General features: G+C 52.1%; 1 protein-coding gene across 3 annotated transcripts in view; it reads left to right on the top strand.

The window, feature by feature from the left end:
* The window catches only part of LOC134948477 (RIB43A-like with coiled-coils protein 2), a 74560-nt gene extending 73967 nt beyond the window's left edge, over window positions 1-593 (top strand). For all 3 annotated transcript variants that reach the window (XR_010182964.1, XR_010182963.1, XM_063936469.1), the window contains one exon: window positions 287-593. Coding sequence is in view for 1 of the 3 variants with exons in the window: in XM_063936469.1 (XP_063792539.1) it covers window positions 287-338 (52 nt within the window). In the remaining 2 variants the exon portion in view is untranslated. The remainder of the gene's footprint in view (window positions 1-286) is intronic.
* The last annotated feature ends 15020 nt before the right edge of the window (window positions 594-15613 follow it).

The following is a 15613-nucleotide window of genomic DNA, read 5'->3' as shown; positions in this document are numbered from 1 at the left end:
TGGAGAAAACCAGGTACGGAGTATCTGTATCATCATGAATTTTGCTGCTGACTAGCTTACACAATATTTCTACAAACTTTCCACTGAAGCCCCACCCACTACCCTATAAGCACCACCCCCTGTGCGGTCACAGATTGGGACTTTTGGATGTAATAGTGACAGTGGGCTGGTATGTCTCATGGTAAATTCTTCTCAATTCCAAATCATTACTCTTCAGTGTGCAACATACTAATCCATAGGCCCCAATTGATAATGTAATAATTTCCATATTATTTCTTATCTGCAGCCTGGCTTATCAATCCTGTGGCCGTGGCCAGGAGACTGATTACAGCCGCTAGAACTATCCTCACCAGGAGCTGCGGAACTGCGCTTCTTCCAGATCATAACAAAATGTGTCTGAGTGATAGGACATAGCTCCATCGTGGTGAAACGCATTGGATGTTATCCGCTGGTTAGCTGTCGTCAGTTCAGATCAAGTATCTAACTTTTATTCAGTGCACGTGCAATATTGTATGATTTTAGTGATATATTTGTAAGCAGGATCACACTGTGAGTTAACTAAAAAGGCAGAAATTCCTGTTATTGGAAATATTTATGAAGTCCTATTGGATATCAGTGAAGCTCAATTTTCTCATATTTTCGTAACAGGTTTATTTTTATATATTTTGCACAATTGGTGTTTTCACTTGTTACTGCACTACGGGGCGCCCTTGTCTGATTTATTTTTCAGAAACAGAGTTGTGATGATTAGCTTTGCCATCCTATATGTGTGGATTGTCCTATGCACATAACACAGTGTGTCATAGCTCAATCGCACATGTACATTATATACATAAAATAAACATTGCACTATGCACCAATACAATACAATACACATATGTACATTTTTAAAATAGTACGTTCTCCTGTGAAGAGGACAAATAGCGTCTGTGAGAAGTGCTAATATATATATATAGATAGTGGTCAGTGGCAAACGCAGGATTTTGAAAGGAGGGTTTCCAAATAATTAATTACAGACCAATGAAAAAAATTGAAAATTGTAACTAGATTAAGCTGCAACATTCACTTTATTGTGTACTTAAAGTTGCTCATGCACCCCCCCCCCCCCCCCACCTCTCCAAAGAGAGGACAGACACCATGATCACCCCCCCCACACACACACACACACACACACACACACACACATGCAGAACCCCCACCCCTCCACACCATGGTCACTCAGACCCCACATGCGGCAACACCCCCCCCCCCCTCCATGGACGGTGCAGGCACCATGATCATCCCCCCCACACGCAGAATCCCCACCCCTCCACACCATGATCACACAGACTCCACATGCAGCACCCCCACCCCTCCACACCATGATCACACATACCCCCCAGCAGCACCCCCACCCCTCTATAGACAGCTCAGGCTCCATGATCATCCCCCCACACGCAGCACCCCCTCCCCTCCTTACCATGATCACACACCCCAGCAGCACCCCCACCCCTCCATAGACAGCTCAGGCACCATGATCATCCCTCCACACGCAGCACACCCCTCCACACCATGGTGACACGCAGCATCCTCACCCCATCACATCATGATCACACTGCACCCCCCAGAAGCACTCCCACCCCTCCACACCATGATCACAAACACCCCACACGCAGCACCCCCACCCCTCCATAGACAGCTCAGGCACCATGATCATCCCCCCACACGCAGCACCCCCACCCCTCAACACCATGATCACATGCAGCACCCACAGCCCATCACATCATGATCACACAGCACCCCCCAGCAGTACCCCCACCCCTCCACCACCACGATCACATAGCACCCCTACCCCTCCATAGACAGCGCAGGCACCATGATGCCCCCCCCCCCCCCACGCAGAACCCACACCCCTCCACACCATGGTCAGACACACCACATGCAGCACCCCCACCCCTCCACACCATGATCACCCCCCCCCCACCAGCAGCACCCCCATCCCTTCTCCACACAATGATCACACAAACCTCACACGCAGCACCCCCCGCCACACCATGATCACACGCCAGCACCCCCATCCCTCCACACCATGATCACACACACACCCCCAGCAGCACCCCCACTCCTCCATGGGCAGCTCAGACACCATGATCATCCCCCCACACCCAGCACCCCCACCCCTCCACACCATGATCACACATACTCCCCGGCAGCACCCCCACCCCTCCATGGGCAGCTCAGGCACCATGATCATCCCCCCACACACAGCACCTCCACACCATGATCACACGCAGCACCCTCACCCCTCCATAGACAGCTCAGGCACCATGATCATCCCTCCACACGCAACACCCCACCCCTCCATGCCATGATCACACCCCCCCCCCCCGCCCACACACACACACACGCAGAACCCCCACTTCTCCACACCATGGTCACACACACCCCACACGCAGCACCCCCACCCCTCCACACCATGATCACACGCAGCACCCCCACCCCTCCATAGACAGCTCAGGCACCATGATCATCCCTCCACACGCAACACCCCACCCCTCCACGCCATGATCACCCGCCCCACACACACACACACACACACGCAGAACCCCCACTTCTCCACACCATGGTCACACACACCCCACACGCAGCACCCCCACCCCTCCACACCATGATCACACGCAGCACCCCCACCCCTCCATAGACAGCTCAGGCACCATGATCATCCCTCCACACGCAACACCCCACCCCTCCACGCCATGATCACCGCCCACACACACACACACACACACACACGCAGAACCCCCACTTCTCCACACCATGGTCACACACACCCCACACGCAGCACCCCCACCCCTCCACACCATGATCACACGCAGAACCCCCACCCCTCCATAGACAGCTCAGGCACCATGATCATCCCTCCACACGCAACACCCCACCCCTCCACGCCATGATCACCCGCCCACACACACACACACACACACACACGCAGAACCCCCACTTCTCCACACCATGGTCACACACACCCCACACGCAGCACCCCCACCCCTCCACACCATGATCACACGCAGCACCCCCACCCCTCCATAGACAGCTCAGGCACCATGATCATCCCTCCACACGCAACACCCCACCCCTCCACGCCATGATCACCCCCCCCCGCCCACACCACACACACACACACACACACGCAGAACCCCCACTTCTCCACACCATGGTCACAAACACCCCACACTCAGCACCACCCCTCCATGGACAGCGCAGGCACCATGATCATCCTTCCCTTCTCCACACAATGATCACACAAACCTCACACGCAGCACCCCCCGCCACACCATGATCACACGCCAGCACCCCCACCCCTCCACACCATGATCACACACACAGCACACGCAGCACCTCCACCCCTCCATAGACAGTTCAGGCACCATGGATTATCCACCCCCCACACGCAGAACCCCCACTTCTCCACACCATGGTCACAGAGCATCCCCAGCAGCACCCCCACCCCTCCATAGACAGCGCAGGCACCATGATTATCCACCCCCCACACGCAGAATCCCCACTTCTCCACACCATGATCACACACACCACACACGCAGCACCCCCACCCTTCCATGGACAGCGCAGGCACCATGATCATCTCCCCCCGCACACGCAGAACCTCTACACAATGATCACACACACCTCACACGCAGCACCCCCGCCACACCATGATCACACGCAGCACCCCCCATCTCTCCATAGACAGCTCAGGCAACCGTGATCATCCCCCCCACACGCAGCACCCCCACCCCTCCACACCATGATCACACCCCCCTCCCAAGCAGCACCCACACCACGATCACACAGCACCCCCCAGCAGCACCCCACCCCTCCATAGACGGCTCAGGCACCATGATCATATCCCCCGCACGCAACACCCCATCCCTCCACGCCATGATCACACGCAGCACCCCCACCCCTCCATGGACAGCGCAGGCACTGTGGATCAATCCCCCCACACGCAGCACCCCACCCCTCCACACTATGATCACACGCAGCACCTCCACCCTCCACACCATGATCACAGATAATCCCCCAGCAGTACCCCCACCCCTCCATAAACAGCGCAGGCACCATGATTATCCACCCCCCCAACACGCAGAACCCCCACCCCTCCACACCATGATCACACACACCCCCCAGCAGCACCCCCCCTCTCCATAGACAGCTCAGGCACCATGATCATCCCCCCCCACATGCAGCACCCCCACCCCTCCACACCATTATCACACCCCCCCCCCCCCCCAGCAGCACCCCCACCCCTCCATAGACAGCTCCGGCACCATGATCATCCCCCCCACATGCAACACCCCACCCCTCCACACCATGATCACCCGCCCACACACACACACAATCACCCCGCCCACACACACACACACACACACACACGCAGAACCCCCACTTCTCCACACCATGGTCACAAACACCCCACACGCAGCACCCCCACTCCTCCATGGACAGCGCAGGCACCATGATCATCTCCCTTCCCCACACACGCAGAACCTCCACACAATGATCACACACACCTCACACGCAGCACCCCCGCCACACCATGATCACACTCAGCACCCCCATCTCTCCATAGACAGCTCAGGCACCGTGATCATCCCCTCACACGCAGCACCCCCACCCCTCCACACCATGATCACACCCCCTCCCAAGCAGCACCCACACCACGATCACACACAGCACCCCACAGCACCTCACCCCTCCATAGACAGCGCAGGCACCATGATTATCCCCCCCCACACACACGGAACCCCCACCTCTCCACACCATGATCACACACAGCACCCCCCCCCCCAGCAGCACCCCCACCTCTCCATAGACAGCTCAGCACCATGATCATCCCCCCACACGCAGCACTCCCACCCCTCCACACCATGATCACACACATACCCCCAGCAGCACCCCCACCCCTCCATAGCCAGCTCAGGCACCATGATAATCCCCCCCCACACGCAGCATCCCACCCCTCTACATCATGATCACACACACACCCCAGCAGCACCGCCACCCCTCCATAGAAAGCGCAGGCACCATGATCATACTTACACACGCAGCACCCCACCCCTCCACATCATGATCACATGCAGCACCCCCACCCCTCCATGGACAGCGCAGGCACTGTGATCATCCCCCCACACTCAGCACCCCCACCCCTACATACCATGATCACACGCAGCACCCCCAGCAGCACCCCCACCCCTCCACACCATGATCAAAGAGCATTCCACAGCAGCATTCCCACCCCTCCATAAACAGCGCAGGCACCATGATTATCCACCCCCCCACACGCAGAACCCCCACCTCTCCACACCATGATCACACACACACCCCACACGCAGCACCCCCACCTCTCCATAGATAGCTCAGGCACCATAATCATCCCCCACACGCAGCATTCCCATCCCTCCACACCATGATCACACTCCCTCCCAAGCAGCACCCACACCACGATCACACAGCACCCCCCAGAAGCACCCGACTCCTCCATATACAGTTCAGGCACCATGATCATACCCCCCGCACGCAGCACCCCCACCCCTCCACGCCATGATCACATGCAGCACCCCCACCCTTCCACACCATGATCACACGCAGCACCCCCCAGCAGCACCCCCACCCCTCCATGGACAGCGCAGGCACCGTGATCATCCCCCCACACCATGATCTCACGCAGCACCCCCATCCCTTCGTAGACAGCGCAGGCACCATGATCATTCCCCCACACGCAGAACCCCCACTCCTCCACTCCATGATCACATACACACCCCACGCAGCACCCCCACCCCTCCATAGACAGCTCAGGCACCATGATCATTCCCCCACACGCAGAACCCCCACTCCTCCACTCCATGATCACATACACACCCCACGCAGCACCCCCACCCCTCCATAGACAGTTCAGGCACTATGATCATTCCCCACACGCAGCACCTCCACCCCTCCACACCATGATCACAGAGCATTCCCCAGCAGCACTCCCACCCCTCCATAAACCACGCAGGCACCATGATTACCCACCCCCCCACACACAGAACCCCCACCTCTCCACACCATGATCACACACACCCCCCAGCAGCACCCCCACCTCTCCATAGACAGCTCAGGCACCATAATCATCCCCCCCCACATGCAGCACCCCCACCCCTCCACACCATTATCACACACACACCCCCAGCAGCACCCCCACCCCTCCACACCATGATCACACACACACCCCCAGCAGCACCCCCACCCCTCCATAGACAGCTCAGGCACCATAATCATCCCCCCCACACGCAACACCCCACCCCTCCACACCATTATCACCCCCCGCCCACACACACACACACGCAGAACCCCCACTTCTCCACACCATGGTCACACACACCCCACACGCAGCACCCCCACCCCTCCATGGACAGCGCAGGCACCATGATCATCTCCCTTCCCCACACACGCAGAACCTCCACACAATGATCACACACACCTCACACGCAGCACCCCCGCCACACCATAATTACACGCAGCACCCCCATCTCTCCATAGACAGCTCAGGCACCGTGATCATCCCCTCACACGCAGCACCGCCACCCCTCCACACCATGATCACACCCCCTCCCAAGCAGCACCCACACCATAATCACACACAGCACCCCACCCCTACATAGACAGCTAAGGCACCATGATCATCCTCCCTTACACGCAGCACCCCCACCCCTCCACACCATAATCACCCCCCCCGCAGCACCCCCACCCCTACATAGACAGCTCAGGCACCATGATCATACCCCCCGCACGCAGAACCCTCACCCCTCCACGCCATGATCACACACGCAGCACCCCCACCCCTACACACCATGATCACAACCCCCCAGCAGCACCCCCACCTCTCAACACCATGGTCACACGCAGCACCCCCACCCCTCCATAGACAGCGCATGCACCATGATCACCCCCTACCCCCCAGCATCACTCCACCCTTCCATGTACAGCTCAGGCACCATTGACGGACAGCACTGTCACCATGATTATTCCTCACCTCCTCCTCTCCACACCAACCTCTCCCCCCTCTCCACGCACTCCTGCTGGTAAAGGACAGCCCACCCTTCTGTCCCTGGAATATTGCGTCTGCCAGCCCCGGACGCATATTGAGTCAGTTCCCTGGCGGGGAGTGAACACAACACAGCGCCACTGCCATGCGCTTCTCATCTCTCAAGCCGCACCAAGGCGTACTTGTCAGCAGCCAGCCTATCAGACTCTCACTGTGCAGTACGTTACTGGAGACAGCTGCTGCAGCACACAGGAAGTCACACTCCGGCAGATGTAATGTATTTTTTTTTCTTTATTTAGATCGTCAGCTGCTACACGATGAATCGGGGGGGGGGGGGGGGGGGGGAGCGGTTCTAGGTACTCAGAAACCACCCTTGAGTGCGCATATGATGATGGTATCTAGCGCTACACCCACACAGTAAAGGTTGTCAGAAATATATGTAAGGTTTGTCAATGTCCTTCCAATGAGAGATATTCAATATATCAATAAACGTGACCCAGTGATACTTCTAATCACCAATTCACTCCCTTAAAATCCTGGGCGGCAGCTTCTCTCCAAAGAGACGGATGTTTCCGCCAAATTTAAATGATCTGATCTTACATTCCTGAGGAAGTCCAGCCAAGAAGCACAAAGGACGAAACGCGTTAAAGGTATCCAGTAATCTTCCTATCACCAGATAAGCTTTTTATTCTTATTATTTGATGTACAGGCAATTTATTGTTTATGTGAAATAAATACTGTTTAAATCGTATTACACAATTGGGTGCTCTCTTTCCTCTTTATATGTATCGCACCATAAGGATCTACAGTATAAGAGAAACTGTCAGCGGAGAAATGAGTGATGTGGCCTGATCCAGGAGACTGCTATTATGTTTAAGCAGTGGACGCAATCTGACAAGTGGTTTAGAACCACTTAATATGGTACACGTCTACTATTTGGGGTGTGAATTTATGGTGGAGGACACCTTTTTTTACTATTCCTGACATACTACACCAGAGGGCGCCTCTCTCACCTATATATATATATATATATATATATATATATATATATACCGTAACTAGGTGTGTGCTGATGGTGTCTTGCCCACAGCGCAAATGCACTGAGGGCGCATCATCTGGCAGCACACCCCTCCGTATGGCCGTCATGTCCAGTGAGTCAGTACTGAAATCCCCGCTGCTGCCGTTGCAAGGGACTGGGAGTGGTGCCGCAGGCGCTATGTGGCAGCACACCCCCATCCCGTTATCCATCACTGAGACCCGCCGCCGCGGCCACCTCTGCAAGGGAGTGGGAGCTGGAGATCCCGGACATGAGTGTCTATGAGTGTGAAGCCCTGGATGCCAGATCGCTCCCACCACCTGTCTCCAGCCGCCACCTCTGCAAGGGATGGGGAGCGGTGCTGCAGGCTGTATGTGGCAGCACCCCCCCACACTCCCCCAGTCCCGTTATTCCATCACTAAGACCCGCCGCCTGAGCAGGAAGTGGGAGCGCTACCTCAGGTGGCAGCTCCCGGACATGAGTGTCTGTGTGTGAAGTCCTGGATGCCACATTGCCCCCACCGCCTGTCTCCAGCTGCCGCCGCTGCAAGGGACAGGGAGCGGTGCTGCAGGCAGCAGTTCACAGTGTTTGTCCTTGTGGAGGCCCTGGATGCCGGATCACCCCCCCTTCCCCAAGGTGAGAGAGAGAGAGACCTCCCCCCCCCTAACGTGTGTAATAAAACGGGGACTGTGCCTGCCTAATGTGTAAAATCGGAGACTCTGCCTAATGTGTAAGAACGGGGACCATGCCTAATGTGTAAACACGGGGTCTCTGCCTGCCTAATGTGTAAAAACAGGGACTCTGCCTGTCTAATGTGTAAAAATAGGGACTCTGCCTGCCTAATGTGTAAAGAGGGGGACTGCCTGCCTGATGTGTAAAAAAAGGGGGACTCTGCCTGCCGTGATGTGTAACAAGGGGGACTCTGCTGCCGTGATGTGTAAAAAGTGGGACTCTGCTGCCGTAATGTGTAAAAAAGGGGGATTCTGCCCTCCGTACTGTGTAAAATGGGACTCTGCCTGCCGCACTGTGTAAAAAGGGGACTGTCTGCCGTACTGCGTAAAAGGGAGCTCTGTAGCCACGCCCCTTCTCCATGAAGCCACACCCCTTCATTTTTGGTGTGCGCCTGCAGCGCACATTGACCCTGTTTTATATATGCTTGGGGGTGGGGGGGTACCGATGCTATTTCTTGCACACAGTGCTAAAATGTCTAGTTACAGTACTGTGTGTATATATATATATATATATATATATATATACTCATACATACACACAAGGGCGTAGCTATCATAGGCGCAGGCAGCTGCTATGGGGCCCAGAGCTGAGAGGGGCCACTTTCCCTGTCACAGTTACATATGTTATATACATTTTTGAGTGGTACATAGGGGTCTTTTCAAACTTTTTTCTTGGGGCCTGCAATATATCTAGGTATGCCTCTGGATCTGCTCATTGTAGTCTGGTATAAAATGAACTGGAGGGCATTTTAATTAATTTATTTATTAACAGTTTCTGTTATAGCGCAGCAAATTCCATTTCGTTTTACAATTGGACACAATGATAAAACAAAACTGAGTAATTAACAAACAAACAGTCATAGGAGTTGGAGGGCCCTGCTCGCAAGCTTACAATCTATAGGGAAATAGGCATTGATACACAAGGAAAGGCACTACAGTATCTATTGCATATTTGTCCACTGGATTGCAAAGGTTCTAGGTGAGCTGCCTGATATCACATCACAGCAATGATGAACCATGGTCAGAAAGAAAAGAAAGTGAAGAAAGAGAAAATATGTGGAGGATATGTGCGGACTGTACAGTGGGGATATAACTGTATAGGAAAGCTTATGAAGGTTGAGTAAGCGGTTCTGGAATGTGATAAGCTAGCCTGAAGAGGTGAGTTTTCAGGTAACGTTTGAATGTTTGGAGACTAGGGAGTAAATTTACTAAGATGGGAGTTCTATTTAAGATGGGATGTTGCCCATAGCAACCAATCAGATTCTGCTTCTCATTTATCTAGCACCTTCTAGAAGATAATACCTGGAATCTGATTGGTTGCTATGGGCAACATCCCATCTTAAATAGAACTCCCATCTTAGTAAATTTGCCCCTAGGGGAGAGTCTTATTGTGCGTGGGAGGGCATTCCACAGAGTGGGTGCAGCCCGAAGAAAGTCCTGTAATCGTGCATGAGAGCAAGTAATGAGTGTGGATGAGAGACGCAGATCTTGTGAAGAGCGGAGAGGTCTGGTTGAGAGCTATTTTGAGATGTGCGAAGAGATGTACATTGGTGTAGTATGGTTAATAGCCTAATGTGTGAGTAAAATGTGTGTGTGTGTGTGTGTGTGTGTGTGTGTGTGTGTGTGTGTGTGTGTGTACATCTACAAACCTGATTCTAATATGTATGTGCACATACACAAGTGAAACAATATACAATAATATATAGAGAGATATAATGTATGTAGAAAATAAAAAGAAATAGACTGTCAATTACTAATACCAATGTACTGTAAATGCTGCCATCTTGTGGCTAGAAATTAAAACTACAGTATACATCTGAACCCTGCCATATACAGCCAGCAAAATCCTATTAAATTCAAAAATACTTTATTATATAGCCTGGCCCTGATTTAAATAAAATTATTGAGGCCAAATTATACATTTAAGCCTTTAGGGGCCAGGGAATCCAGGCCAAACATTCACCTGGACTCTAGTTGCAGTCATTTTTTACATCTCAAGATCTGGTAGTGAAAACAGATGTGATGTGGTTGCCAGGACTTATATGATAACAACACTCTCAACCACTAAATTTTCTGAGTGTCCTCTCTCCTGCGCTCTCTCTAGTTTAAAACAGAAGGAAATTTCCACTTATCTCAGACCCGGAGCTTCTTTCAATTTTCCAAAGTCTTCACACCCAAATATACTGTCAATGACAAAATGATGTATAATATCAAGAATGATACATGAAAAAAAGAAATCAGAAACACAAACTAGTGTAGTATGTTCATAACTTCTAAAAGGAATCACTTCCAATCTGTATGGTCTAATAATCAGACACACATAATAAAATGTGGTTAATTTTAATGGTTAGAAAACAAAGTATGTGAAAAAAACATACTCTCTACCTTTAAACTCCTAGTAGGGACCTCCATATACTCACACTTTATATCCCTTTATTATCACTATTTTTTAGTGTGATGCCCTGGGGGGGTCCTTTGCTGGATCATGTTTGGGGGTTTCCTGCGTTCCGGATGTTGGCCCCATAGTGTTAGGAACCTGCCCGACAAGAGGTGACCTGGACTATTGGTGGGTAGGCCAATATCATTGGCCAACGATATACTAACAACCTCTTATGATATACCAAATTATACTGTAATGATCGCTTAGTGCATCTGCACCCCCTTTTGTCTGTGTGTACTACTTTATTCTCAGCAGCATAGCACCTTTCATTACTGGAGGGTGTGCAATTTAGAACCATTTCCCCCACCCAGGGTAACAGCCAGGAGCGGTTCTTGGTGCGGGTAAGCAGTCACCCCATAGGTGCCCACCGCCTTCCCGCAACCTGGTCCCCGGCTGCAGCAGACGCCGTGGGCTGTGTGGGCGTCCGCTGCAGCCGGCGCACCTGTCAGACACTAGAGGTCATTATTGACCTCTAGTGTCTGTGCAGCGCTGCTATGGGAGAGACGTCATGGCATCTCTCCCATTGAGAGTAGCCACGGGCGGACAGACGGAGCAGCAGCAGCGGTTGGGAAGCAGGAGTGGGGCTGGTAAGTATTGGGTTTTTTTTGTGTGTTTGTAAGGGGCACAGCAACAGGGGGCACAACTACTGGGGGCACAGCGACGGGGCATAACTAAAGGGGCAAATCTACTGGGGGCATAGCTATAGAGGGCCCAACTACTGGGGACAAATCTACTGGGGCATAGCTACAGGGGGCAAATCTACTGAGGTCATAGCTACAGGGGACAAATTTACTAGGGGTACAACTACTTGGGGCAAATCTACTGGGAGCACAGCTACTGGTGACACAACTACTGGGGGCATAACTGTGGCCACGCACCTCCCCTATGAAGCCATGCCCCTAGTTTTTGTACTAACTGTTTTACCACTGGGGGGGGGGGGCACCAGTGGAAACCTTCGCACTGGGCGCCACAAGGTGTAGAACCGGCCCTGGACACAGCATTAAGACTTCTTGTTTATGCCTATTGATTAAACACCTCCGTTGAGAAGAGGGGGTGACAGATGTAAAATTCTTTTGCTGCAGGAATGTCGATGGATATATCGATTTAATTTGCTTGTTCCCCAGGGACTGAATGAAGACTTTTCTTTCTCTCCATCTCTTTGATTTATTTTTGTGGACTTTGGTTATATAACTATTTTTTTGTTTAATGTATATTTTTTGTGTGTGGCATCTCTTTCCAGCAGTTTTTTATTAATATGTATTTATAAATATTTAGTACCTTTATTAGTTGTTTGTTGTTGTGGTACTAACAGTTGCAGCAGTGCTCATATTGGTCACACTATAATGGTTGGGTTTTTTATGTATTCTCATTAATGGTTCTCATTAATTGTTGTATATCAGTTGCATATATATTTTTTAATTGTATTGTGCAGTAGCTAAGGGCAACCACTCATTTATAGACCCAGTTGGTTACTGTTTTAGCCCGCCATAGTATATTAATTTGTGTTTAACTGGTGAGCCCTGCTGCATGCTGCATATACTGTTGTGTATTGATTTGTAGTTTAATGTTTTTATGTGCACCATTTTTGGTAGACTGCACTGGGGATCTTTGCTTGTCTCCCTGGGAACGTGGAGCCGCTATAGGGTTCCGCCGACCAGTGCAACTTCCAGTCCGGCGTCATCAGTAGTCTTCACCACTTGGCATCACTTCCAGGATGATGTCACAAGCGCCGTTTCCCGCATGACACTGCCAATTATGACTCATTACACCAGGGGGCGGCAATGGCACCAGCAGAGCCGGATTAACGACGGGGCGGACGGGGCGGTCGTCCCGGGGCCCCCACACACTGTCCTCACAACTGCAAAAAAACCATTAGAGTAGGAGTACAGCATTTACCTGTCTCCTCTCCGTCCTCCTCGGCAGCTGAGACGTTCCATTACAGCTGCGGCCGCCGAGGAGCTTCACTCACTGCAGTGTGAAGTCTCGCGAGATTTGGCATTATCTCGCGAGACTGCTGTGAGTGAAGCTCCTCGGCGGCCGATGCAGCGAAGGAACAGCTCAGCTGCCTAGTAGGACGGAGAGGAGACAGGTAAATGCTCTACTCGTACTCCAATATTTTTTTTGCAGTTGTGAGGACAGTGTGTGGGGGCTCCACATATTTGTTGCCCAGGTGCCCCCACAGACCTTAATCCAGCCCTGGGCACCAGTGTGGGATAGGAGACATACATAAACAGCTGCAGGTCAGCACTAGGTTTTATGGGGTCATTCCGAGTTGATCGCGAGCTGCCATTGTTCGCTGCATAGCGATCAGTGAAAAAAAACGGCTAATCTGCGCATGCGTATGCTCCGCAATGCGCACGCGTGTAGTACGGGTACAAAGTCCATTGTGGTTTTGCACTGGTTGTAGCGACGATTCCAATCGCACAGCTGGCCGCAAATAGGTTGACAGAAAGTGGGTATTTCTGGGTGTCAACTGACCGTTTTTAGGGAGTGCTTAGGAAAATGCAGCCGTGGCAGAAAAAACGCAGGCGTGGCTGGGCGTTCGTTGGGCGGGTGTGTGACATCAAAAGCCGTCCCTCCATCGTTAATGCACACGAAGAGTAACTACAGGGCTGGTCTTGTTTTGCACAAAACCATTTTGTAGGCGCTCTGCTGCACAAGCGTTCGCACTTCTGCAAAGCTAAAATACACTCCCTAGTGGGCAGCGACAATGCGTTTGCACGGCTGCTAAAAACTGCTAGCGAGCGATCAACTCGGAATGACCCCCTATGTCACTTTAGATGGCTGACCCCTGATGAAGGTTCGAAACAGCTGTTGGGATTTTGTAAATACTTGTGCTGCCGTGCTCCTGTGCTACCTGGAACGTTTGTATTGGAATTAAACAGGTGCTCAATTAATTAGCAGTGTGCTGGTTCTGTCTCTGCCGGAGCCCTATGGGTAAATTCTTGTAGTGGACATTGATATGCAATGTTGTCACCTTGCACCTGCAACATTGAAGATTGATATGTGTGTGCGGCTTCCATGGATTTTTAATATATATATATTAGTGTTCACTCTAGGATTTTTTTAGGGCAGGGTGCTGATCACGGGTAGGGCACATTTTTCATTCGGGAGGGCACATTTTTCATTCGGGAGGGCACATTTTTCGTTCGGGAGGGCACATTTTTCAGTTAGAAGGGCAAAATTAGGTACATACTATAATGCTTGGTCCTCCCATTCCCACATGGTAAAGAATGGGCAGTGGGGCGCAGCTAAAATTTCGGGGCGTTGTTTTTCGTGGGGAAGGGGCACGGCCACATAATAGTGGCAATTCACATTACACCACACAGTAGTGCAGCTAATACACACTGCACCAGGTAGAACCTCCTATACACACTGCACCAGGTAGAACCTCCTATACACACTGCACCAGGCAGAGCACGTTATACATATTGCGCCAGATAGAGCACATTCTACACAATGCACCAGGTAGAGAGCACTGAGAAACATTGCACCAGGTAGAGAGCACCGAGAAACACTGCACCAGGTAGAGAGCACCGAGAAACATTGCACCAGGTAGAGAGCACTGAGAAACACTGCACCAGGTAGAGAGCACCGAGAAACACTGCACCAGGTAGAGAGCACCGAGAAACATTGCACCAGGTAGAGAGCACTGAGAAACACTGCACCAGGTAGAGAGCACCGAGAAACACTGCACCAGGTAGAGAGCACTCAGAAACATTGCACCAGGTAGAGAGCACTGAGAAACATTGCACCAGGTAGAGAGCACAAGACACACTGCACCAGGTAGAGAGCACTGAGAAACACTGCACCAGATAGAGAGCACTGAGAAACATTGCACCAGGTAGAGAGCACTGAGAAACATTGCACCAGGTAGAGAGCACTGAGAAACATTGCACCAGGTAGAGAGCACAAGACACACTGCACCAGGTAGAGAGCACTGAGAAACACTGCACCAGATAGAGAGCACTGAGAAACACTGCACCAGGTAGAGAGCACTGAGAAACATTGCACCAGGTAGAGAGCACTGAGAAACATTGCACCAGGTAAAGAGCACAAGACACACTGCCCCAGGTAGGGCACATTTTTGATCTCCGCTTTTTTTGTGCCAATCTTACATACTGGGGGCTGATGCTGCGGGTCCCCCCTCACACACCGCGGAGCTGGTTGAAAATGGCCACCACACTGATCCATGTACACAGATGAGGGAGGGCTGGGTTTGTCTCGGCGGGAGAGGCAAACCCTGCCCTCCTGTCTCATCAGATCATGAGCAGACCTATAGTCTGCTCACAGAGGAGGGGAGCTGCGACGGCTGACAGCTAAGGATGGGCAGGACGAGGCGG

Source organism: Pseudophryne corroboree, chromosome 8 (genome assembly GCF_028390025.1).
Source record: "Pseudophryne corroboree isolate aPseCor3 chromosome 8, aPseCor3.hap2, whole genome shotgun sequence".
Classification (NCBI taxonomy): domain Eukaryota; kingdom Metazoa; phylum Chordata; class Amphibia; order Anura; family Myobatrachidae; genus Pseudophryne; species Pseudophryne corroboree.
Note: the sequence above shows the minus strand (reverse complement) of the source record. Positions and strands in the feature narration are given on the sequence as shown.